This window comes from Balearica regulorum, chromosome Z (assembly GCF_011004875.1).
Source record: "Balearica regulorum gibbericeps isolate bBalReg1 chromosome Z, bBalReg1.pri, whole genome shotgun sequence".
Taxonomy (NCBI): domain Eukaryota; kingdom Metazoa; phylum Chordata; class Aves; order Gruiformes; family Gruidae; genus Balearica; species Balearica regulorum.
Window position 1 is genome coordinate 67,427,911 of NC_046220.1, and position 23,652 is coordinate 67,451,562.

Sequence of the window (23,652 nt, forward strand, 5' to 3'; positions counted from 1 at the left end):
ACTTAAATTAACCATGAGGATGTGATATTTCCACATGTGAAAATCTGGTGACTGGTTTGAGAAGATAGGATTGTATCAAATAGGTAGTGGCTTTGCCACTCCATCATCCTGACACAGGGTATGCAATAGCAAAGATAAAGACAGGAAACATGGGCTCTGACTTACGTTAGTGGAATCTTGCCATGGCCTTGAGTGGAGCTCAAAATTGGCTCCAGACATAGGAACATGCAGCAATGTCCTTTGATCCGAGTGAACTTTCTGAATTTTTCAGAGTGACTCCCTTCGTGTTTGAAGGGCTGCAATTCTGTTTTGGCTACTTCTGCCATCTGCATTCTGTCAAGGTCTAGCTCTTTTCTCAATTGTTAAAGCAGAGGAAGGAGGGAGACCTTTGAGATGCAGTAGATTTGAAGGTATCATCCTACTTCATGAGAAACTTTGTGCCTAAAGTTGAACAAGTGTAGTGTCATTTGCAGTTTTGTTCAGTTTTGCTATATGGGTTGTTAAGCATCTGCTGAAGTGCTTTGCTGCATCAGCATCCCTGGTTGTTCAGGCCAAGTGTGGACAGTCCTTAGTATTTCAGATGTTTTGTGGAAAAAAATTACTCTCTGCTCTGTAGGAGGCTTTAAATTTAGTTTGCCCTCTTCTACCTTGTTTTAAACCAATTTTTTGGGGGAGGAGTGCAGGGAGGATTCTGGATTTCTTATAGTATTGCCTATTTTATCCACTGTTGATTGATTACCTGCTCAGGGGACAAAAGGAAAGGAGGGGTGAGAAAGTAGAGCAAAATGACAAACTTGTGTTTCCTGAGGTCATCGCTCCTGCAAATGTGTATCCCCTAGCTGATTCTTCTTATCAGAAATAAATTAGACCTGAATGTGACTGTCAGAGGTCTTGATGGCTTCTTTGGCATGATTGCCAATATAGTGGAAGTGAACTTGAGAGAGAGGGGATAGGTAATATGTCACAAAGTGTAAATTCAGAGAGCTTTCACTTATACCCAAGTCTCAGTTTCCACGATAATAACTTAGTTATTTTCATGCAGAAATCTTCTAATGTATAAAAGCTGTGTGAATGCAACTGTATAATGAGTATAAATCTCGTTACCCTGAGGCGCAGTCCATTCAGAGTGTCTGTATTTCCCATTGGTGTGTCTGCAGTTCTCTTGTGACCCTTACCTGCATGAAAACTACTTGCATGAAATCTTTAACTCTCTATGTATGTAAGTACTTTTTGGACTTGTTCTCTGTAAACCCTGACCAGATTATAGTGTATAGAACAAGGCTGGTAATTCAGACATGAGCCAATGTCGTGAGGTGGTGGTGAAGGAGGGGGCACAAAAGGCAGCCTGCCTTCAGTAACTATTCAGTCAAGTGAGTGGCGAATGCTTTTCTTAAGCGTAATCTTGGTTCGGTGTGTGGCAACTCACCTTACTGATGAAAGGAACGCTATACTTTCTTAATGTCTCTATCTGGTGGGCAATCTCAGGAGTCCTTCTGAAGTAGACTTCTAGAAGAGATCAATTTGTTTGAACAGGATTTGGTAAGTGTGTGCATTGCATGCTACTTAAGAAATTTGAGTTTTGCATGTTTGGTAGCTTCCTCCATGCATGTTTAAAAATGATTTTTTTTTTTTGATTTAACCACATGTATTTCTTGTTTTTGTTTTTTTGTTTTCCTTCCCCCAACAGCTGGCTTACCCCTTGGTGTTCTAAACTTGGCCAAAATAAAACCGTATCAGAGAGGCTTTTTCTGTAATGATGACAGCATCAAGTATCCGTTCCATGACAGTACCATCACATCCACTGTCCTCTACACAGTGGGGTTCACCCTGCCCATTTTCTCTGTAAGTAGCTAATATATAGGGAGCTTTGGTGATGGGAGTAAAATGTATGCCTTCCAAGAGTTCAGCACTTTGACTGTGAGTCAAAGACAGTCTATGTAGGCAAAATTCCATATATGTATAGGCATATGCATGTGAAAGGTGCCATTGCTACTTTCTGTTTGCACAGAAAATGTGGAACTAATCTCTAACTGCTAGTATTGCTAATCTCATTTGTTTTAGGAACAGAAAAAAAAATGGAGATGAGGATTTAAACTGTATTAGTCTAAGCTTTTATAATTGGGGAGAAAAATACTACAGGCTTCCAAAATGCTATGGAATAAATGCATGTCTTATTCAGAATGGGTTAGTCTGATAACATAAACATTTGTGGTGTTAAAACTTGCACTGTAGTAGAGTGCACAAACCTGTAACTAGTGACTGTTGCTTCCATATACTTTTTACAGAAGTAAGTCTGATTTGGACTTTGGGTTTTAGGTTTTTAAAAAAAGTGATGACTCTTTAAACCCTTCAAAATGGGATACAGAGGCTGAAAATCTAGTTGCTTGTAGAAAAGAGCCTCTGTGTTTCCAAGATCACATGATTTTTACAAAGAACAATTTAATTCTTCAGTAGGTTTTTCTGACAATATTTTAAGCCTGATTGTATCCAAGTTTTTAGTAAGGTTTGAGCTGGTTTAGAGACCCAAAATTTAACTGTTCAGAATAGTCTTGAACCTGAAACTATATCTTACTGTTTCTGTCTGCAGTGTTTGACCAAACCATATTAGAGATGGTCATAATCTTTGGTCTTCTCATAAATATGTATGCTAAATTAATCAGTAAGAAGTATATATTAAACTGGTTTAAGGATGGAAGCAGTCATTTAAAACAATTAAACAGAAATCTGCAGAACCTCTACATGCATTACTCTAGTTTTCCCTTAAATGCTTATTTATTAAAGCTTGCATTTGTCCTATGCAGTAAATAGAAGTAGACACAACAGTTTCACTGCTGAGGAAAGTAGTCTGAAGTTTCTTATTTTGACATGTACTGACGTGTATCTTCAGCACAATTTCAGGAAAATTTCTCTTCCAGTAGGGTTCCTGTGTACCTTAATTTATATGTGCACAGGTGAGCTAGCAATTGCAGCTCTGTGCAGTTTTGGACTTCTAAAGAGGTATTTCAGTTCGTTAGTCAGTCTATTGAATTACTTGATTTTTTTTTTTTATCTTTCCATTTTTAGATTTGAAGCAGTTGTTCCTGTAATAGAAAGCCAGTTGAGACTGCATTTTTTTTCTGGCTCTAAAAACACCTGTCTTGCAACTAATTTACTTAAAAGTGTAAATATCTAAGGAGTGCTATGGACAGCTATTGTAACTTTAACTGCCAGGGTATCTAAAATTAGAATTAGTCTTGTCAGTGATTCCAGTTTATTCTCATATTTTTCTTCTGTGATACTTTTGTAGATTCACACAGTGAATTTTTATTGCCTTTGTGCAGGGGATTGGAGTATAGAGACTCAGAGCTAGGGTGAGCTGTAAAGCTAGGGAGTATGAGATCTGGGTTATTACCACTTACTGAGTTGAAAGTGGGTTCTAGTTGAACGCTTTCTAGCTTCGAGCTTTCTTTTATTCAAAGGGATGGGGAAAGTTGATCAGTCTGGGAACAGGAGAATGGAACATTCAGACTGGCTTTTATTTTGGACCGACTTAATGGAGGTTTGAGACGTTTTCCAAGGCAAGCTGAATTTTTTGGAAGTAGTGTGTTCCAGAGTCAATGTCCTCAGAAGGGACACAAGTGGCTCATGAAAGCTTATTAGGCAGTAATGCTGATTATTCCACATCTAGTAAAAAATGTTACCCTGGCATGAGACTTTCCTGAAAGGAACAGGCTTCTCAATGAAGGAATTTATGGTAAAAATTTGTTCTAATACTATGCAAATAAGACCTGATAAATCGCACTTTTGTGTAAATTTTCTTCCCTAATCAAAGACTACCTTGAACAGGATACTTGTTCCTAAGTAGGTCTTAGACCTCAGCTTTGTCGTGGCACAAAATAGAAAGGAGAACTTGTGGTAGGAAGTTAAGGGAAGCAAAAGGAATCATTTCTGCAACATGGGGAAAAAAAAAGTTTAGTAGAATGGTTATAGCCCTTCCCTTTAGCATTCAACAATGTACAGCTATTGCTGATCCAGTTATTTAGTCCTCAGTCCCTAAAGTCTCATGAAATCTAAGCAGAAATGCTCAAAATATTATTATGCATATACCTCTTCACAAACAGCTTGCTTGTCTTCAGAGTGCAGTAAGAAATGGCCTGAACATCTCTCTGTATGGTAATAAAAGATCTTGTCTGGTTCAGTTCTTGGGGTAAGCCCATAGTGGAATATAAAACAACTTCAGAGAAAAAGAAAAAAAACCAAACCTGCAGTAATGAGGAAGGCATAGGTATTTCATTGTTAAGAAGTCACTTTGTGCATAAAAGAAACTAGGCTGCCTGAACATTGATTTGTCTTCAGAACATTTTATGAAGACTTACAAGGCATGTTAGAAACTCTGAGGTATATCCTTTAAAAAACCCATAAATTAAAAGAATGGTCTTAGAATTCCCAATTCCATTTATAGCTCTGACCTCTTTCTGTTTCCATTGCCATCTTTTATCAGGAAATAAAATCTCTGGGAAAGAAACTAATTTTTGTTCTTTTCCAAGTACCATTTCATAGTGTGATACTTCTCTATTTCCGAAATAGTTTTCTGTGTTTGGATGGAAAGCACGATTTTTGTATTAGAATTTTTGGAGACTTGAGGTCAAACAAGCCTTGGTGTAGTGCTTTGGAAAAAATTAATCTCTTTAGATGTGATGGTGTCCAAAGCAGCACACATCCATGATGACTGACATTTCAAGAACCCCAGAAGATCTTTCTGATGCTTCTACCTTCCCAAGTCTTTTTAGAGATGTTTAGAAAGTAATTCTGGATAGTCTAAAAACAATGGCTAGTTAGGGGGTAGTGTCTATAAATTGTAACTCTGGGAGTATTCTGAAATTAATCTCTAAGATGATGTAGCTGGCCTGGCATTTTTGATTTTTAGCTGTCTGTATGAAGTCAGCTCAGCTCTTCCAAGTATAAAAGACAAATTAACATTAGTGTCTTTCTCTGGCAGTGAGGTCTAACCATGCCTATTTACATATGTCCTATTCAGATGGTCTTTTCTGATGACTTCACCTTCCATTTTCTCTTCCTCCAGTCATCTTGCCTCTTACAACCACTGCCTTTGGTGACGTTCTAGTCACTAGACTCTCTAGACTCTTAGATCTAGTGGTAGGTGCAACTGGGGAAAGAAGCACAGAGCAAAGCAATCTCTGAATCATCCTTCTCGCCAAAGAAGCAGAAGAACAGAGTGTCTCAAGAGTTGCTGAGTTTCATCTGCTCCCTGTGCTAGGTTCTGAGTAGGGTTTCTGTAGTTCCCTGTGAAAGCTTTGCCTGACTGCTCTGTTCAGGAGCTGAAGGGACACAACCTGCGGGTGAGTTTCTGTATGATGGGCTGATTCATGAGAGGGCAAGAGTTCAGTTCTTCTAACTCAGCCAAAGTGCTGCACTGAGTTTCGGGGAAACAAAGTACTTTGCCACAACTGTTGCTCCTAAATCAGGTAATGCAAATACTGGTGTTCCTGACAGGGGAAGTATTCAGTAGTAAACAGAGTTTTGAATAAGTTACTTCTCTGGGATGAGCTCTGCTATTTGGGACTTCTTTGAGAGAAAGGAATGTTAAGGGGCTATAGGACTTAATTCCTCTATCCTGAACACATCCAAAAGATATTCAAGTGGTCAGGTCATGTTGTCTTCTACTTCAAAAAACAAACCCAAGACATTCTTATTTTGGTTTGGCAAAGGCTAATGTCTTCACTACCATGATGCCTTCCTGAAAGATACCTACGTGGCTTTGCTTCTGTGCCAGCTTTAACGTGTTAGGCATTATGCTTAATGTTTTCAGAAATGTCTCCTACCATATGTATCAATTTTCTGACTCTAACTTTTCCTTTCTGTAGATTAGCACAATCATAGTTTGGAGGCAATGTACTGATTTCTGGCAAAAGCAATTAATTTTCTTTTATGGTCTGTGAAATGGATACGTTTTTCAGGGAAACTTTTATTGAAACACCTGTTTGACTAACAACATAAGCACTGGACTAATTTGTATGTTTTTTGAGGGATAAAAATGCTGTGGTAAAGACTGATAAAGCAGGGGATTGTAATGAAACCTATTGAAGGCTGTTAGATTGGCGGATGTGTACTTCACTTTTTTGCGGCAGTGTCAAAGCTTTATGGCCCACTGATACTTTTGCAACTAATTGAAATTAAACGTACTATTTGACACTAGAGTAGACTTTTGCATCCTTTCACTTAACTTTCAGGTTTCAGATTACATGTTAATTTTATTATGCTCTGAACAAGACTATACCTCTTACCTGTAAACTTTTTGAAAAGGAGAGTAATGTTTTATCTTTGTGTTTTTTTGGTATATTCATGGCTCTGGAAACCTTTTTGGGCAAGAAGTTGAAACTTCTTAATCTGGCATGAGTTCTACTTGATACTAGCTGTTCATTTTGTACTACTACAGATGAGTATCATCTCTGAACCCAAGCTTATTCTCAGGGATAAACTTCTAGTTGATGTTTGTTCAAATTCTGTTTAAAGCCAACATAATGACAACCTATGTTTATACTATGTGAAAGGTTAATGTGCAGGGTGATGCACTTTGGTTGAACTGATGAATAATCCCTGGGTGAGATCAGTGCTGTGGGGGACAGCGGCTGAGAAATGGCAGCTGCTGCATCCAGCTTTGGCCCCACTTCTGCCTTGTCCATGGCAAGGTGGTTCTGGTAGGCTGAGTTTGCAATCAGGTGAGGAAAGATCTGAGGAGCACCATATCCAGTTTGGTACTTGTACAAATCACTCTTACCAGATGCAGCTAATTTTGAATACGTAAATTGCAGTGACTTGCTTGTTAAGGCTGTGGACTTGATAATGTACTTTTCTCAATCCTCCAGGCACATTTTTAATACAGTGATGAAAAACTCATGCAGTGTATGAAGCTTGAGTAAAATAGTTGACAGCCTGACAGTGAAAGGAGCTCCGGACAAGGGCTTTTAAAAAGCTGAGTGAAGCTTGGTCATAACCACAAGAAAGTCAAGCAGTCACAGTAGTTTGGAGTTGTTTTTGAAGGTATTATTTAGTAGAGTGTACAAAATGGTAAAATGGAATAGGGAGAACTATAGGAAGAGGGAGTTGCAATTTAAATATTTAAAGTCTTGTCACTTAAGCAAAAAAACCCTGTGGCATAGATTTTTGTTGTTGTTGTTGTTGTTGTCTCAAGTATCTTACCTAGTTACTAATAACTTCCTGTTGACAGCCAGGACTTAAGCCAGAGACTCAGGGGGGTGGTGAAAAAGGGAAGGAACTGCACCAGAAACCAGAGATGAGCAACAGGGAAAGTAAGTGAAAGAGGGGGAAAGTTCCTTTTTGTGCTGCCTCTTCTTCTGTTTCCCTTCCTCTGGCTCATCCCATTCTACCTTTCTGTTCTGCCTTGAATATTAATTAAAATGCTCCTTCAGAGAGGTGATTTTTACCCATCTATTCTGGAGAAAGCTGAATGACAAAATGCAGCAGTTGGTGAAACTGTGTAGAGATGGTACAAGCATATTTCTTGCTAGGTGCCCTCCTTAACATTAAAGTTCCTTTTAAGAAATGGAAAGTAGCATTGTTCTGGTACTGAGGAGAAGCCAAAGTCTTAACTAACTCTGCAGACATCTGTATGATACCATAACCAACCTCACAGAATGTGAGCAGTTTTTCAGAGTAATACTCAACTCAAAAGTTTTAACCAAGCTTTCACAATACGCATGTGTCTTCATTTCTACAACACACAATCCTGCCTGAATACTATGGATGTTTTTGCTGATGCAATTAGTAATTAAAACTCTACAGCATATTTAGGAAAAACACTAATTTGTGCTTTCTGTCTAATTTCTAGTGTAAGGAAAATTAAACCTCAAAATACTACTTATGCTTTTTTAAGTAATCTAGATGTCACTTCTAGTTTAAAGCTATTATACTAATGAAGTTGGCATTAGATAATAACACAAGAGTGGTGCTGGGAGAAGTGCTGGGAGAAGACAGCAAAATCTTTTAAAATTGTTTTGTTTCTAGACTCTGGAGAAAGACTATTGCTACCCACTGCTTAAGCATGGATGTTTAAAGCTATTTTGTCTGAAACATAACCACTGTTTCCTGGTGTCAGTCACATCTATTCTCTTCCTAATCCCTTTAATACACCAGGAAGATGGACTAATCAGGCTAAAGGCAGCATTTATAAAAAGAAACTCCCCCAAAAAAACACCCAACCAAAAAAAACCCCCAAACCCTCATTATTTAGGTCTGTACATTCAAATGATTACTTCACCAAAATCTTAAGAAACTAAATAGTCATGGGATTAGATGAAGAATCCTTAAATGTCCAAAAAATAATTCATTGAAATGTGAGAATTGAACAGTAGGAGTAAGTCCTCACTGGCTTTCACAAGGGAGGAAGATACCAAGTAGAGCTCTCCAGGAGTCTGCCCTGTTCAGTACAGTCATAAATGCCCTGGAGGATGTCGTGTGTAGTGAGGCAGCAAAGTAGGGTACTCAGAGCAGTAAGTACAAAAGATGGCAATAACATGGCTGGTGAAATACAATGTGGATAAATGTCAAGTGATGTCCTTCATGAGGAGAGTGGAAAGGAGAACTTGAGGGCAGTGTATAATGTGATGTTCTCTCTCTTTACTAGAGAGGTAATGATCAGCTTTTTGTTCTGTGGAGAGATCAACTTCATGCCCAGTAACAGTGAAGAAAGCCAATCAAGATTAGAAACTTGGAAATAAATAGACCTGTGTTATACAGAATATTTATGGGAAAAGAACTCAACGTAATCAGTCAGGAATCACTTCAGCTTGTGAGGAAATATAATCCATTATACTGTATGAGTCAGACTATTGGACAAGTGTACTATAATTGTTTAAAATACTTAGTCTTATCACTTGAGCTACTTGTGTTTCTACCTCTTGTATTCTGACTGAAAGGCTGTTTCAGAGGCCTATATAGCTCCTTCACTATGAATATCTTTATTGCCAACTGTATTTGTAGCTCTCCAATTCTTGGTTATAGTTGGATCAGTATTGCTCTTTTTTCTGATATCTACTGCCTGTGCAATTAGCTGATTTACATTCTGCTCAACTGTGCAAAACCCTGCTTTTCTAGCTTTTGACATGAGGAATGTACCTTAGCAGTCCTTCTGTCTGAATATTCTGACTGAATACTGTTTCAGAAGAAATTTTTGTTGGGTGGCTAAAAGTGTTAATGCCTTTAGAAAGACTTGTTTAATGGTCACACTATTACATTGAGGTACAACAGACACTATTTTCCCCTCATTTTGAACTGAAACTTCCTAACTCATCAGAGTTGTTTAACCTCCAAGTGCATGACTGAACTCATTGCTGCACAAATCTCCATCTGTTCTCTTGCTTCAGTCTTTAAAAGTTGTTTTGCAGGCAGAACTGGCTGACCTTGATTTTCTACTGTATCAAAAGAATTGCCAGCTCTGTCAGCAGTACATCTACTAGTTATTCATTAATGATGCTGGCATATGTACTGCATAACACTAGCTTGTTGGCTTTATCCTTGAGATTACCCTACTGGTAACCGCTTCCCAACTTTATAATGCCTCTTAACATAGCTGTTGTCATCTTCCCTTTAGGCAATTTCTTCGCTGTGTTACAATTAACTTGGAAAATGAAGTATGCATCAGGGATTTTTTTTGGTATTGTCATATGGGAAGTATTCAGTAAAGAGCTTTTTAATGACCCTCTGTCATCTCCACTCCTTACTTAAAAGGAGTACTTAAACTCCCCAATTTCTTCCACTTTCATGTAAAACTGAGCCCTACTAATTTTTCTAATTTTTATTAATTCTCCTTTTTAATGTGCCAAACTCTGCCCTGAGAAGTTGTAGCTTGTTTAGGGGGGGGAAATAGATATTTTTAGAAAAAGCAGGGCCTTTCTTTTAACTTACTATGACAGATAAGCAGGATTTCTTTTCCCAGTGATCTGCTGTTGAATCTTTTCTACATTTCCTTGAGAAACTACTTTAGACTTTTATGTGGATAAATTTTCTGGCAAGGAAGTACAGTATCTTCTATGCTACTATTCAAATTTGTTCTTCATTTGTATCTGGGAAGTTAAAGACCTTGACACTAATCTTAGCTGTACCATTATGAAGACAAATATAATTTGTTATCTTTAGTCATATCCAGTCCTCCTGTGCAAGGGGGTTTCATACTTAGAAAATTGCTACTGCAATTACTGCAAAAACTTATTCCTGTCTTCTGAAATTATGGTATCTCTCAGGGTGAAAAAGTAACATCTCTATCACAACTATAAGGAAACCCTGCTGTTGTGCTAGCCGTAGTAATAGGCTTTGCCTCTTCCGTCACTTCCGCCAGTTCTTCTGGTTGTTTGTCCTACTTATATTAATGAAAAAGCCACACTATTTTTCCCTGTCTTTGCATTGTCTTTGAGGGAGAGAGACTTGCACTACAGAAAGTACTTAAACTGTATACTTGAAATAACTTTGATTTGATTTTTAGAAATTAAGTTTGGGTTGGTTTTTTTGTTCGCTTGTTGTTCTTTTTAAAAAAAACAGAAAACAACACCTTAAAATCACACAAAGCCAGACTTTGCCAACTCATTTAAAACAGAACAAATCCCTTAAGTATTGTGAGAAGTTTTTCTTTTAATGGCTTCACTTGCCCTTCAAGTTTGGCTTCTACTTTCCCATTCCTTCCCACCAGCAAATAAAGCCAATCAATCCATGCAGGTTTAAAAGAACTAAATTAAACCTGCTACATGGAATGTGTTCTAAGGGAGTAGGTATTGACATCGGAGAGTACTTCAACAAAAAAAAAAACCAAAAACAAGCAACCACCAAAAAACCCACCAAAAAAACCCCACCCACCAGTACTGGCATGGTTTTTCAGGCTAATAATTGCCTTGGATTGAGCAAAAGATGAATAACAAATGTGGTAATTTTGTGACTTTAGCTTAACACTGTTAAACTGAAAACTTCACATAAATAAATAAACACATCTCCTTTCAGCTCTGAAATGTGCTGTGAACAGCAATAAGACAAATGATTTGTGGAATTACTTTTTAAATCTGTTACATAGTTGGGGGAGACTGCAGAAACATGTAACGAAGCTTACTATTTAAGCTTTTTTAGCAGTATTGTATTTCAATGTATGGCTCTTTCAATTAGTTGTTACTTCAAACCAGGCAGATACCTAGAACTTTTAAGACTTACACTATCTTACCTAAATTTTGTTGGTTATGACTTCAGGAAACTGTTTATAGAATTTTCTTGCTTAAATTAGCAAAGTGGCATTGGTTTCAGATAGAGATGAACTTACGAAGGAGAATGCATTTTAACTTACTTTAGCTGGTTCTTAATTGCTTAAAAAGCAAAACAGAACCAAACTTTGAGTTGTTTAGTATTTTGTTTGCATGATCTTGGTATAGGAAGGTGCTGCAAGCAATTAGACTAATTACATAATAATACCAATATTGCTGAAGAGTGAGCACACATTTCAAGCAGCTTCTCTTTGCATGGAAAAGCATGTCGTCACTACATGAGGGATCTGATTCCTGTGATCCGTGTACCATTGCTTTCCATTTCTGATTTAGCAGCAGGTAATTACATATAAAACAAGACCCCCAAAAGACTTGAATAACCCCAGCAGTCTGAAAACTTCCGGTCTCCCACCTTGAGAAGCTGAAACATTCAGGTGTGGGTAGGAGGAAATGAGGAGTAAGCCACCATGACACCATTATTCATAGAGCAGGTCTTTAAAAAGGATGATGCAGAGCTGGTAATGTGATGTCAGTACCACCACCTAACTAAGATCACAAGTATTTGTGGCAGTGTGCTGAAGCTGTGATAAGGTTTGCTAGGCTGAACTTAATTTTGCGATCAGCTGCTTCACCATGATGATTACAACTATCTACTCTAAAGTAAACCTGTAAATAATCAAGGCACACTGATTGTGTATGCCTTGTTCTCCAGTTCTGGAGATCTAAAAAATACACTTTTTTCAAATAGACAGTCTTGAATCTTGGTGTTAATATGTGTGCAGGGTAAAGGATGACGTTTTCATTCCATACATACTTTATAGAATAAATGGTGTTGGAATCATACCGTGGCATTACGTTAACAAGTCACCGTCCTTCACCATGACTGCACACTGCTTTCTGCACAAGTTAGATAAATACTAATCAACTGATGACATATTGTGACATGCTGTCACAGTACCAACACAACGGGAGGGCAGAATTGAGGCCTGGGCTGTAGCATCTTGCAAAACACTGCTATTCCTACTATCAGGAGAAAGGGAGAGGGATTTCTTCCTGATAGGAAAGGCTATGTTTTTGCACTGTCCAGCTCCAGGGCTTTGTGCTGGCTGGTGTCTGAATGGTTTAGTGTTTTGGTGAGGCTCTGGCTTGGCTCTTAGCCCGTCCTGCTGTCCTTCTCTGCTTTGTTGGTGTGTTTGGACAGCTTCCAGAGCTAGGTCAGTTGTAGTCCTGCTGGCATGGGATTGGAAACAACCCCTCTTCACAATGACAGTGGCTTTTTTTGCCCCTTTCGGAGGGGAGGTTTTGCATGCTATTGATTTTATGACTAACAGTGCAGAAGATACTTGATTCTTTGTGATGGGCTTAGCTGGAATACATGGGCTCTATGATAAGCCTGTAACTGCTTGGTCATGGAACAAAGCCGTGTCATTCATCAGAGGTCACTTCAAGGAAATTTTCACCTTATGAGCCATTAGATTATTTGTTATCTGTGTCTGTTTTCAAACTGAAGCATTCTTTTAAACAGTTGTTTTGTGGTGTGAAGAACAAAATCCATAGCAAATCATTGGTGAAACCACAGTATGTCTTATTTGTGATAAGCCCCAGAGTCAGGCTTAAGTTTGGGGGACTTCGTGGATGAAGGTTAAAGGGGGAGGAAGATTGAAAAGGATCCCAGGTCTTTTTGGTCTTTTTCATTCTTTTTTCTTCTTCTTTTAAATCCTGAGTGTGTAACTTAGTGTTTCTCTTCTATTCCCTAACAGTTCTCTTACTGCTTGCGTATCTTTTACATCCTTTTTTTTTCTCCTGTTCTTTCCATGTTTACTTTTATTTGTACACACTTATTGAGGGTAGCTGTGTGTATGCAGAAAGGAAGAGGTGGGCTATGCCTTGACACAGAGGTCCTAGGGAGAGAACTGAAACTACAGCAACATCTTTCTCTGGCAGGAAGGAAGAAGGTTGTTTTTCATCCTTCTGATCCTTTACTGGCAGATCAGGAGTGTCTCCCCACCCAGACTATTTTTGTTGTCTAATTCTAAATTGGTATGCCTTTTATGTGCAATACTACTGATTTTTAAGCATAAAATTAAGGGCTTTAAAAGCATTTTAATGCCACTGGGCTGTACATCCCGAAGTTAGAGGTTATTATTTATTGTTTTGTTGAACCTTTTGGTAGTCCCCCGCTTCTTTCCATACTGCCATTTCTTTTTGAGGGTATTTATCCCTGTGCACAAACAGATTTTGCGATGCTGTATGTGTGTCAAGGTTGGAGGATCAGGGTTTAAAAATGTGATTCTATTAGTTTGTAGTAACTTGTGTCCTATTCTGAGCTTTTTCTAAAAACCTTGCTGTTCAAATGGCTAGTTTTGGTTAGTGTTGCAGATCTCTTGAGGCGCAATAGCACAAAGCATTGTGTGCCTTAATCTTGTGTTCTGTTGAGTTTAGGATGTCCCAAAGACTTCCTTTTTTGTGGAAGAGGGGGGAATAAAATCTCCATGCCCTGAGGTTATAGGGCTTGTGCAGTGACCACATTGTTCCAGGGAACTATCCACTGTGTGTGGAAGCGAGGGGATCGCATGCATGTGTAATTTTTACTTTTTTCTGTATCTCTTCCTGAAAACTCCCTCTGCACTTGCACTCCCTGGGAAACACCCCTTTTCTGCTTTCATGAAATGCAGTTTATGCTTTTCTGACTTGTAAAGCTGTCCAGAGAAGGTATAAAGGGGCAACTGTTGCTCGCAGGAATATAAAGGAATAGTCAATAATTGTGGCAGTAGCAGCAGATTGAGCAACTCAGTGGTTGTCACTGAACTGTTTACTCAGCCATGGTTTTGGCATGCTTCCATACTTGATGTGCCACAAATACAAAGGTGAGAGGAATACTGTCCTGCTCTCCTACGTTCAGCAGCCCTTCCTGGGAGCTGCAAAGCCAGGGCCTGTAGTCATTGGCCAAAGGAAGTGCATAGCCTTCTAACTTGCTGCATGCCCGTTCCTCCTTATGCACTTCTCCGTGGAAATGTGGGGGTATAATCATCGCCAGAGTTTGTGTTGCTTTTGTAATGTATTTTTTATTCCTTTTTGCTAGCTGGCTTGCCTTTTGCAATTCTCAATTCAAGACGTATCCCCTTCCAGAGAGGAGTTTTCTGTAGTGATGAATCCATCCGGTATCCATACAAAGAGGACACCATTTCTTATAAGTTGTTAGCAGGAATAATTATTCCTTTCAGTATAATTGTTGTAAGTTAAATTTTTCTTAATTGCATTTGATTTCAGTGGGGATGGGGAAGAGGGAGGAGGGGCAATCTGTTAATACAGACTTCTAAAACTGTAAAGATTTCTCGACTTTAATGTCCATAGACGATGTGCTAAAGCAGTAGAAATGGTGTTCTGGCAAGAAGAACTAAAAGGTTTTCTTTGAGTTAAAACAACTAGAATTATAGAACAGAAGAATAATACCTTAGAACTATGGTGGCTTAATTCTATAGTCTGAGAGATAAAAAGAAAAACTTTCTCCCTTACCATATCAATTAAGAATAACACGAATGTGTTTTAAATGCCTGTCTCAAGCTTTTCTATTTTGGGAGCTACTACTTTTGGAATATGAATTTGCATGACCTATTAAGTCATCGTTTTTATCTGCCACAGAGTCATTGGAAATACTTCTGTGTGTGGAAGTGTGATAACAGATATCAAGTTCTTTAATAGACAAATATTATGGCTTCCAATCAGAACATACCAAAAGCATAGCTAGAATAAAAAGAATAAGTAGCCAGGGAGTTTTTCCCTGGGTGTTTCCCCAAAGATCAGGATAAAACACTGGGCTCATTTGTGTTTGAGTTGATGCTAGGGCTCACTTCCATGCTGCACCTAACTTGATTGAAAATGGTCTACTGTTGTCCTTGCCCCCTCTTCACACCAGGTCAGTGAGCTGGAGAGATTGCCTCTGCAACTGCCAGCTTGGGATCTCCCTCTGACCACAGCTCCTAGCTCAGCTGAACTGGCTTAAGCATATAGTGACTCGTATCCATAAGTTTTAATTACATACTATCAGCTGAGCTAACCTGATAGGTTACCATGGACAAAAGCTGAGGTCCTGCTGTTACACTGTCTTTTGCCACCTGTGGTGGCTTGTCTGAACCAGGATAAGCTAGTGAAATTCCTTAAACTGGCAGAAAACAGCAGCTTTTTTTTGAGCTAGGTTGAGTGAAATGGCTCCTGGAAGAGTACAGTGTCAGTGTGATCGGGCAAAAAGTGGTAGGGGCATGTCCTTGGGAATGGGCAGAGGGAAGAGATGGACCATTTTGTGTCCTGAGTCTCTTGGGACTGCACATTAGTTCTAACAATGGCCCTTCAACAGGGGCTTCAAGATCCCTGTCCAGATGTGCTAAAAAGCTTCAGACTCCACTCATGGCTCTGTGTTGGGTGACATCCAAGCTCATCAGAGCTACACTTTGAGCAGAGTTAAAACTCTTTTATGCCAAATAAGATTTTTAGGTGTATAAATATTTATCCAAGTATATTTTAGGAATCAAAGCTGGAAAGGAGCAGCTAAACCTCAGTATTGGCCAGCTGTTTCTCTGGGCTGCTGAGTTAAAATCAGGAGGGATATTAAGGCAGCCTAACTATTCATTGTGTAAGGACTGCGTGGATTTTTATCTAGATTCCAACATAAATGTCAACTTGTAGCTTATATTTGCTCTTGGGTGGAATTTTTTTTTTAAACATGGGGCTGGGAATCAAAACTGTAACTTACCTAGTTTTCCTTTTCTTGGAAAAACTGCTTGAAAAACTTACACAAGTTCTTCTGAGGCAGATAAAGCTTTTTTGCTTTTTGTCTATTCTATTAACTGGCAAGTGGTTTATGCAAGTGACCTTGCAGGTTTTGCAGCAGTGTTCTTTAAAAGGGATTCAGTATTTACCAGTCATGGCTGTGAGATTTCTGCTCAGCTATCTTTATTAAGAGGTTACTTTCTGGGGTAGGTGGATTCTGTATAAGAGCTTACCAACATCTACTTTAATGAAAACTTTCTCAGCTTTAGTCCATGTTCCGGTGTTTCTCTGCTTCAGACCATGTTTCGGTATGGTGCAGTGTAAAACTTCAGTGTCACGCATCTGATGGGATTGTCTCTTTGCCTTAATGTACAAAGCTGCTGACAGCTACTTTGTCTGCCCAGGCGTCATAGTGTCTAGTAACAGCTTCATTCACCAAATGCTGGGATCCTGGACTTGTCACTCTCAAGTGACAGATGGAGCAATCACTTAATCTCTACAGGATTTTAAAATATCACTTCACCTATACGCATACAGTCCTCCACCCATCTGATCATCTGTATCAGTTGAGCCTTTCTGTACAAAATAGGACCATCTGGTTCAATATCCAGCTTGTCTAGGTGAAGTTTTGTACTTGGTTTAACAAAACACTTTCTGGAAAAGATAAAGTTGCAGGAAGACAAAATTAAACCTGCTTCCCTATCAACGCTTGATACACACTTGATGCATATATCTGGGACATGCAGGGTGAAAAATCCTTGGAAAGACCTCAGTAATGCCTGTCTTTCTCCACTCATTTTTCTTCTCTCCTCTAAAGATTTAATTTTCCTGAGGAACAGGAAATTTCTGTGTTTAAATAAATGGCCTTTCACATCCAGAAATAAAGTCTAGCCCTTCAGAATAGTCTCAGGCTTCACAAAAAGGGCCATTTCAAGTAATACAGATAAATGTTAACTCTGAGAAGGCTTTGTTTTTAATAAATATTCTGAAAATGAATAATATGAAGTTCAACGTGAAGCAGGATAAGGTAAAAGTTTTTTCTTCTACATAAAAGTGTTTAAAGTTTGGTCATGGTTACTGCTGACTCTTGGAAAACTTAAACTTGCAGCTTAATGTTTATAAAAAAAATTAATTTCTGAAACTACATGTCTGAGTATTAACAACAATAGAGTAATACCTTTCTTTTTAAGTGATGATCTATCTTTAACTGTTGTCCTTAATTCTCTTTCAGATAATCCTAGGAGAGACTCTCTCTGTCTTTTATAATCATTTGCACTCAAATTCGTTTGTCAGAAATAACTACATAGCCACTATTTACAAAGCCATTGGGACCTTCATTTTTGGAGCAGCTGCTAGCCAGTCGTTGACAGACATTGCCAAGTACTCCATAGGTAGACTGCGTCCTCACTTCCTCGCTGTGTGCCAGCCTGACTGGGCACGAATCAACTGCAGTCTAGGTTACATTGAGAACTTCTCTTGTCAAGGAGACAAAGCAAAAATCAACGAGGGAAGGTGAGTCTGACTGACCTTATATACTTGGTTGTTAAGACCTGTTTCCTAACTTGGGACAATGAGTTCGGTATCACTACTGTGTTTTTTTGTGCTTCTCCTAGAATAAATTCCTTGTAGTGGGTTTTAAACTTTGAGCCCTGTCTAGACACTGGGATTTTTTTCTAATTTGTGGAAGCTTGTTTTATTAATGTTCAGAAGAATGCATAAATTTTGTATTAATTTCTACTTTTTTACTAAATGTGGGTGATGTTCAGTTTTGATTCACTTCTACTTATGTTTCTAAAATGTCTGCACATCCCAACGAAGAAAAGAATTTGAAATCTGACTTCAAAACTGGATGTGGAAGAGCAAGGAAAACACTTCAGATTTAGAATGAAAGCAAATAAAACCTGGGTGTATCCATATAAAAATTATGGAGGACTGTTAAGAGAATAACTCTAGTCAGTTTTCTCATTATTAGGCATACTTACCTGCCGGTTCAGTTGCAGCAAGATAACAAGGAAACAAAAATGAAGCATCTGAAATATTGGAGTTTTGTCACTGTGTTATAAACAACATTGAATGATGTTGGAAATGTTAAAGTATGTTCGGAATAATTTCTAATATTAGAGTTGCTTGGAAGCTTAGCTTTAGAGAAGCTCCTTGCCATTCTTTTTTCAAAAGACCTATATACCCTCTTAGTTAGAACTTTTCTCTCTGTGTGTGGTTTTTAAATACATGTTGTAGGTTTTGCTCACTGTCCTCTGCTCATTTGATCTTATAGCATGTGTCCCCTATGGATCTTTCAGTAGCATGCATGGTATTCCTCAGCAACCACAGGAAAATACTGCATACTGATTTGGTGGGGGACCAGGTCCAGCCCAGCAGCTGTTCAAAGGTGCCAGGAGCAGTTTGTATTTTTAATGGGCATTGGTAGTAGAGGAGCAAGTACATGATGATCTGCTGTGTAGCAGATACTCCTAAAATGAGCAGAACTTCATGCAGGTAGTAAAGTGACAAATTGGAGTTTGTTCTTTGAGAGATTATTTAAGTAGAGTGTGCTTCACGTGCAGCTTTTTTTTGTATTAATAATGCCCATAATTGTGCTTAGAGTCTTTTATTTACTTAAACTATTCTAGACACTGATTATTGGATAGACTTTGCTTGCCTGTGAGTAGCCCTGTAGAGTCAGAATATCCACTAGTAAGGTATAACTTTTATCTCTGTTCCAGGAAAATTGTGATGTACTTCTGAAGACTTGTAATGGTCACTTTTTATATGACTGTCAACTCTAGTTGGGAAAAAGGCAGAGTAAACAAGGGAGGATTTTCATGAAATGTAGAAAACAAAGCATTTCTAAATAGCATGTCTGTCAGACTTTTAAATGCTACTGACTTGTCAAAGATCTGACTTGCAGTAGAACAACATTAATAAAATAAATGAAATAAAGGAAATTATACCTCCTCCAAGATAACAAATTGTCTTGGTATCTTGTCAGCTTTGCAAGTTTTTGTGTGGTGAGTTAGCAGAAGTAATTGACTTAAACTCTGAAGAGTTAGTTTCTAAGAAGATAAAATGGTAACTTCTAACACTAGACAAGGGAAATACAGATTTTGTTGTATATTACATTGTGGCAGGAGTAAAATGTTTTTACTTTTTTTGCTTCTGCACACTCAAAGTGGCATTTTTTTATTATTCTGCTACTGTGTGAAAATATACTTGTCAAAGTTTCAAATTGAATGAGTCTTTATTGCCCGTCCTCAGTTGCTATGTGAAACTGTGGCATCAAAATTCAACTTCAGCATAGCTCTGAGTCTTCAGCTGAACTTGCTGCATGGGTCTAAAAATGCTTCTCAAATGTAAAGAGGGAAAGAGAAAATTTGAGTTGTCATGACTAAAATGGTCATGATACAGTTTTTGGGGATGCTGAAAAACAGAGTTAGCTTATGCTCACATGAGGAAACAGATTCCTGTTTTATGAGAATAACATGGGGGAACAATGGCATAGTGATCACTTAGCTTTTGTTCTTCCCTGTGCAACTAGTGCTTTGAAATCTCAGACTTCCATACTGGAAGCAGGATTTGGCTGTCATCTCTTAACTGATGAGCTGTTAGGTTGTATTCCCAGCTACTGTTTTGTTCCCCTTTTTCCGTTGTCCCTGTTGGTCCCTAGAAAATGATGTAAGAGGGCTCTCCGTTTTGGTCAAAGGTTGCCTTGAAGTGATGACTTCAGTGTGAGCTCACCTGTGTTGTTTTGTGTCTCTGAAGCTTTTCCATGCACAGGAAGCTGTAAACAAAGTTAATGAGTGGTCAAAGATGGGTAAAGTGGGACGTTGTCCTGTACAGGTGGACATCATGGATAGAATGACCCAGTAATTATTATAGGTTTCTTACGAAAATTGGGCCCTACCTCTGAAGGCGTGGTTTCAATGATCTTAGGTCATATGCCTACATACCTTACAGTTAATAAGCTACTAAGAGGAGAGAGTTTGATTCCAGTGAGTTCTGCAGCAAGTTGGAGGAGGCTAGTGGGCTCTCAAACTGTAACCCAGAGATGAATTTTTGGATCAATTGGACAAAATTATTAGTGGCCAACTTACTACCATCTACCCTAATTTCCATAAAATAAATATGCAGATAGAAATAACAAGAAAGAATGAAGACAAGACAATCATAGTGTTGCATACAAAATAGTGTGTTCTGAATTGAACCTATTATTTCTGTGTAGCACTAGAACTTGAGGTTGGTTTTGAATATTTCTAGAGATTCATGCTCTGTTATACAGTTAAAAAGACCAGTCTAATCTTTGTATACTATTTCTTAATTCATAGCAAGAAAACAATGCTTCCAGTGTAAAAATCCATTGTGTACTTCCACTATGCATATTGTACTCTTCTGTGTTGTTCTCTTCTCCCTTCTCATCACTTTATACTTATCAAAAGTATGAATAGCTTTGGTATGCAGCATCCCTGAGTAGATCTTGATCTGAAGTAGAGTAAGTAACCCAATGGTCTTATGCTTGGTTGTCTAAATTAATAGAATGTCTGTGGCTTTTGAGTAGTTTCAGTAAGGTTTTACTTTCTAACCTGAGCTTGATAAGCTAATTGTTGCTGACTTAAGTGTCTTGTTTGCTCTGCATCATGTTGAAAACAGAGTCCTCTTCAATTTTCAGTAGCTTAGGTTCTTCTTGACAACTTTTATAGCGTGTTTGCACTTTCGGTACTACTGGTGTTTAAACTAAGCTGAGGATTGCAATCACAGTTGTGTGCTTAGTAAATCTTTTTCATATTTGTTGAAAGATGTATGTAAGATTTGGCAAATATTACTAGAATGTATCTAGCACTTGCAGATCTCTAAAATATGCATGGAAATCACTAGATGTATTAAAAACTGCTAGTTAAATTGAAGTATTAGCATTAGGAACTGTGTGCTTCTGTGTCTTTGTAAGACAACCCTTTCTTCAGGCAGTCTGTTGTTTAATTTAAGCAAGATACAGCAGCTTGGTATGAGCTACTTCACAGCAGTTTTCTGTGGGTGAATGAGTTTCACAGAACTGCATTCTCAAGCTTTTACGAAGGTGTTGCTAGATTTGATGCCAGCTAGCTACATGTAGAGCTTTGTAATATTCCATTAAAATAAATATTAAGAGTAGTAATTCAAAGGTGCTTGGCCTGTGAAGGTGATTTTTCTTTTAAGTATCAAAATAGCAAATTTCTCCTTAAAGCACAGTTGAGTAAGATACATATTTTTAAAGTGTAGTTGCACTGGGTAGAAAGGTACAGAACTTCATATCATGTAGTTTTGTTACTGGGAGACAGTAGCTTGTTTTAGTGTTTTAGGAAGGTAAGTTTTGTATACAAGCACAAGTTTTAGTATCTATGAATGAAGAGAGACCAAATCCAAGGGGTCTTCCTGTCACTGGTGCTAGCAATTAGCATGTCACTCTTAGTATAGCAGTGTATACTTTAATGGTAATGAATTGCCTTTAAAGTACTTTTCTTTAGTACCTGTAAAGATAATGACTTGCCAAATGGCTGTATCCTTTCCAAATCAGCAAACCAGCACTCAGTAAAATAGGTAGGTGTGCTAGGCTATAACCCTGATCAAGCAGGGGTGTTGAGTGAGCAGTCTCTACTGATCTCTGATCTCTTCAGCTTTTGCAGCTCTCATTCTTATTCAACTTTTTCCTTCTCTTTTGGCTTGCTACTGCTTACCTTTGCCTGGATTTGAGTTGGTTGGCAAGATATCCAAATTTCTTAGAGGAGCAGGCAGAGAGGACACTGAAAAGACAGATGATGACTTCTCCATTCCTTATTGGTAGCTAAGGCATACTTCCCAAACCTATCTGCTCTAGCCAGTCCACGGCACATTGCTTGTGCATCCTGTTTGTTAGCTTTCTTGCATCCAGAAGAGTTAATAGAAACCACAGATGTTCAGCAGCAGGAGCTGTGAATTAATATTTCACTCTTCCTGTGGTGAGTGTACTTTGCTGTGGTTGCTGGTTGTCTGAAATGAGTTTGTAAACAGTGAAGCTTGAATGTCTGGTAGAGTAACACAGTAGAACATAAAGAGCTTCTGTTTTCCTCTAGTATATGGATTGTGGGATAAGTGTTCGACACTCAAAAAAGCCTTTGTTGTTAGTGTATCTTAACACCTGATTGGTCTGGAAAAAATTTTTAGGCTTCTGGTAGTGGGGAAAAAAAGGCAAATTTAAAAGGTATTTGTTTAGTTACACTTAAATGTATTGTACTTCAGCATGGTGATGGGGGTGCCTTCTAACTGTGTTGTTAGACTGTACGGATATATTGTGTGGCAATATTAACTGCTTGCTCCCAACTCATTTTGGCAGTCAGGAGTTGCTAATTCTACTTGATCACCTCTGTGCAGACAAGGATTGGTAATCCCTAGGTAGCAGGATCTGGAATGCAGTAGACACACTTGACCAGGCCATCCTGAACCTGGAAAAGGTCAGTCTTGTGTCTGTAAACTTGGAGTGTCATCTTAAGGAAAGAATAAGTATTTCTCATTGCTTGTAAAATCCAAACTCAAAGGGCCATAACCGTGGCTTAAATAAAGGTTCAGTTGATATTCTTCTGAGAAAGATGGGAACTTAGTAATGGCAATACGCTTTTCTCTCCAGTGTTACAAAATTCTTTCTTTCTACAAGTAGGTAAAAACCAACAAACAAACAAAAAAACCCCAAGCTCCCACACCTCCAACTGAACAAAAACACCCTCAAAACAACAATAAAGAACCCCCACAAACCAAGCGTCTGGTATTGAAGAGTCGTGTGTAATTGAAAGAACATTTGAATGAGAGGGCTTTTTTAATTCTCAAACATTGTAGCAGGTGCTATATACAGCTTAAAGTATTTTTAGAACTTAATTTAGGATTGTGCTGTCACTTTCATATATATATCATGTTATGAACTTGGCAACACAAACAGCACATTAAAGCCTTGTGTAAAGGTCAGGTATATTGAATCTGATACTACTTAAACTTACATTTTTGTCCAAAAATTGTTAAGAATAAATGTTGTAGCATGAAGTATGCAGTACTGTTACTCAGTGTCTGTTGAGTAATTTCACAGGGACAATAATATACTAGGGTGGAAATAAATAAGTTCTAGTTGCTGCTGGTGCAAGTGATACCTCCCTCAAAACTCTAAAGCGTACTTCCTTACATTTTCGGGTTTTAGAACACTTCCTGTGGTAATAATGTAGGAAAAAAGTAGGTTTGTAATATCAGTACTCAATAAGGAATGTGAAACGCAACTGTTGGTAACGCTGTGTTGAATTTATAACCTTTGAAAGCGAAAGTCTTTTAATTAGTGTGTTCCTTTTATCACATGTTCAGCGTACTTAATTTGCTCGTTGTGCCACAGCGGTCACAAAAATGTCTGAAACAGAAACTGAGTGGGACCAGTCAATTTAGTGGACAAAAATTTAAGAATCAGTTTCAGATACCTGGCAATTGGGTTATGAAGTTATTCTTCATAGTTTTGGATTAACGTAAATCTGTATTTTTAATACTGTATCAGTGTTACTTGCAGATCATGGTGAACACTTTTCTGGTGACATTGTAGAACTTTTTTTTTAAAAAAAACAAGTATTAGAACTTTTCAGAAAATAAACAT

At 38.2% G+C, this 23,652-nt stretch overlaps 1 protein-coding gene across 2 annotated transcripts in view; it reads left to right on the forward strand.

The window, feature by feature from the left end:
* Positions 1 to 23,652, forward strand: part of PLPP1 (phospholipid phosphatase 1) — a 66,513-nt gene that overhangs the window by 15,611 nt on the left and 27,250 nt on the right. The window contains exons 2-3 of one of the 2 annotated variants that reach the window (XM_075739365.1): positions 14,341 to 14,492; positions 17,257 to 17,537. In XM_075739365.1, coding sequence (XP_075595480.1) covers positions 14,341 to 14,492; positions 17,257 to 17,537 — 433 coding nt within the window. Of the gene's footprint in view, positions 1 to 1,687; positions 1,843 to 14,340; positions 14,493 to 17,256; positions 17,538 to 23,652 lie in introns of both variants that reach the window. The other variant, XM_075739364.1, reaches the window with a different exon arrangement.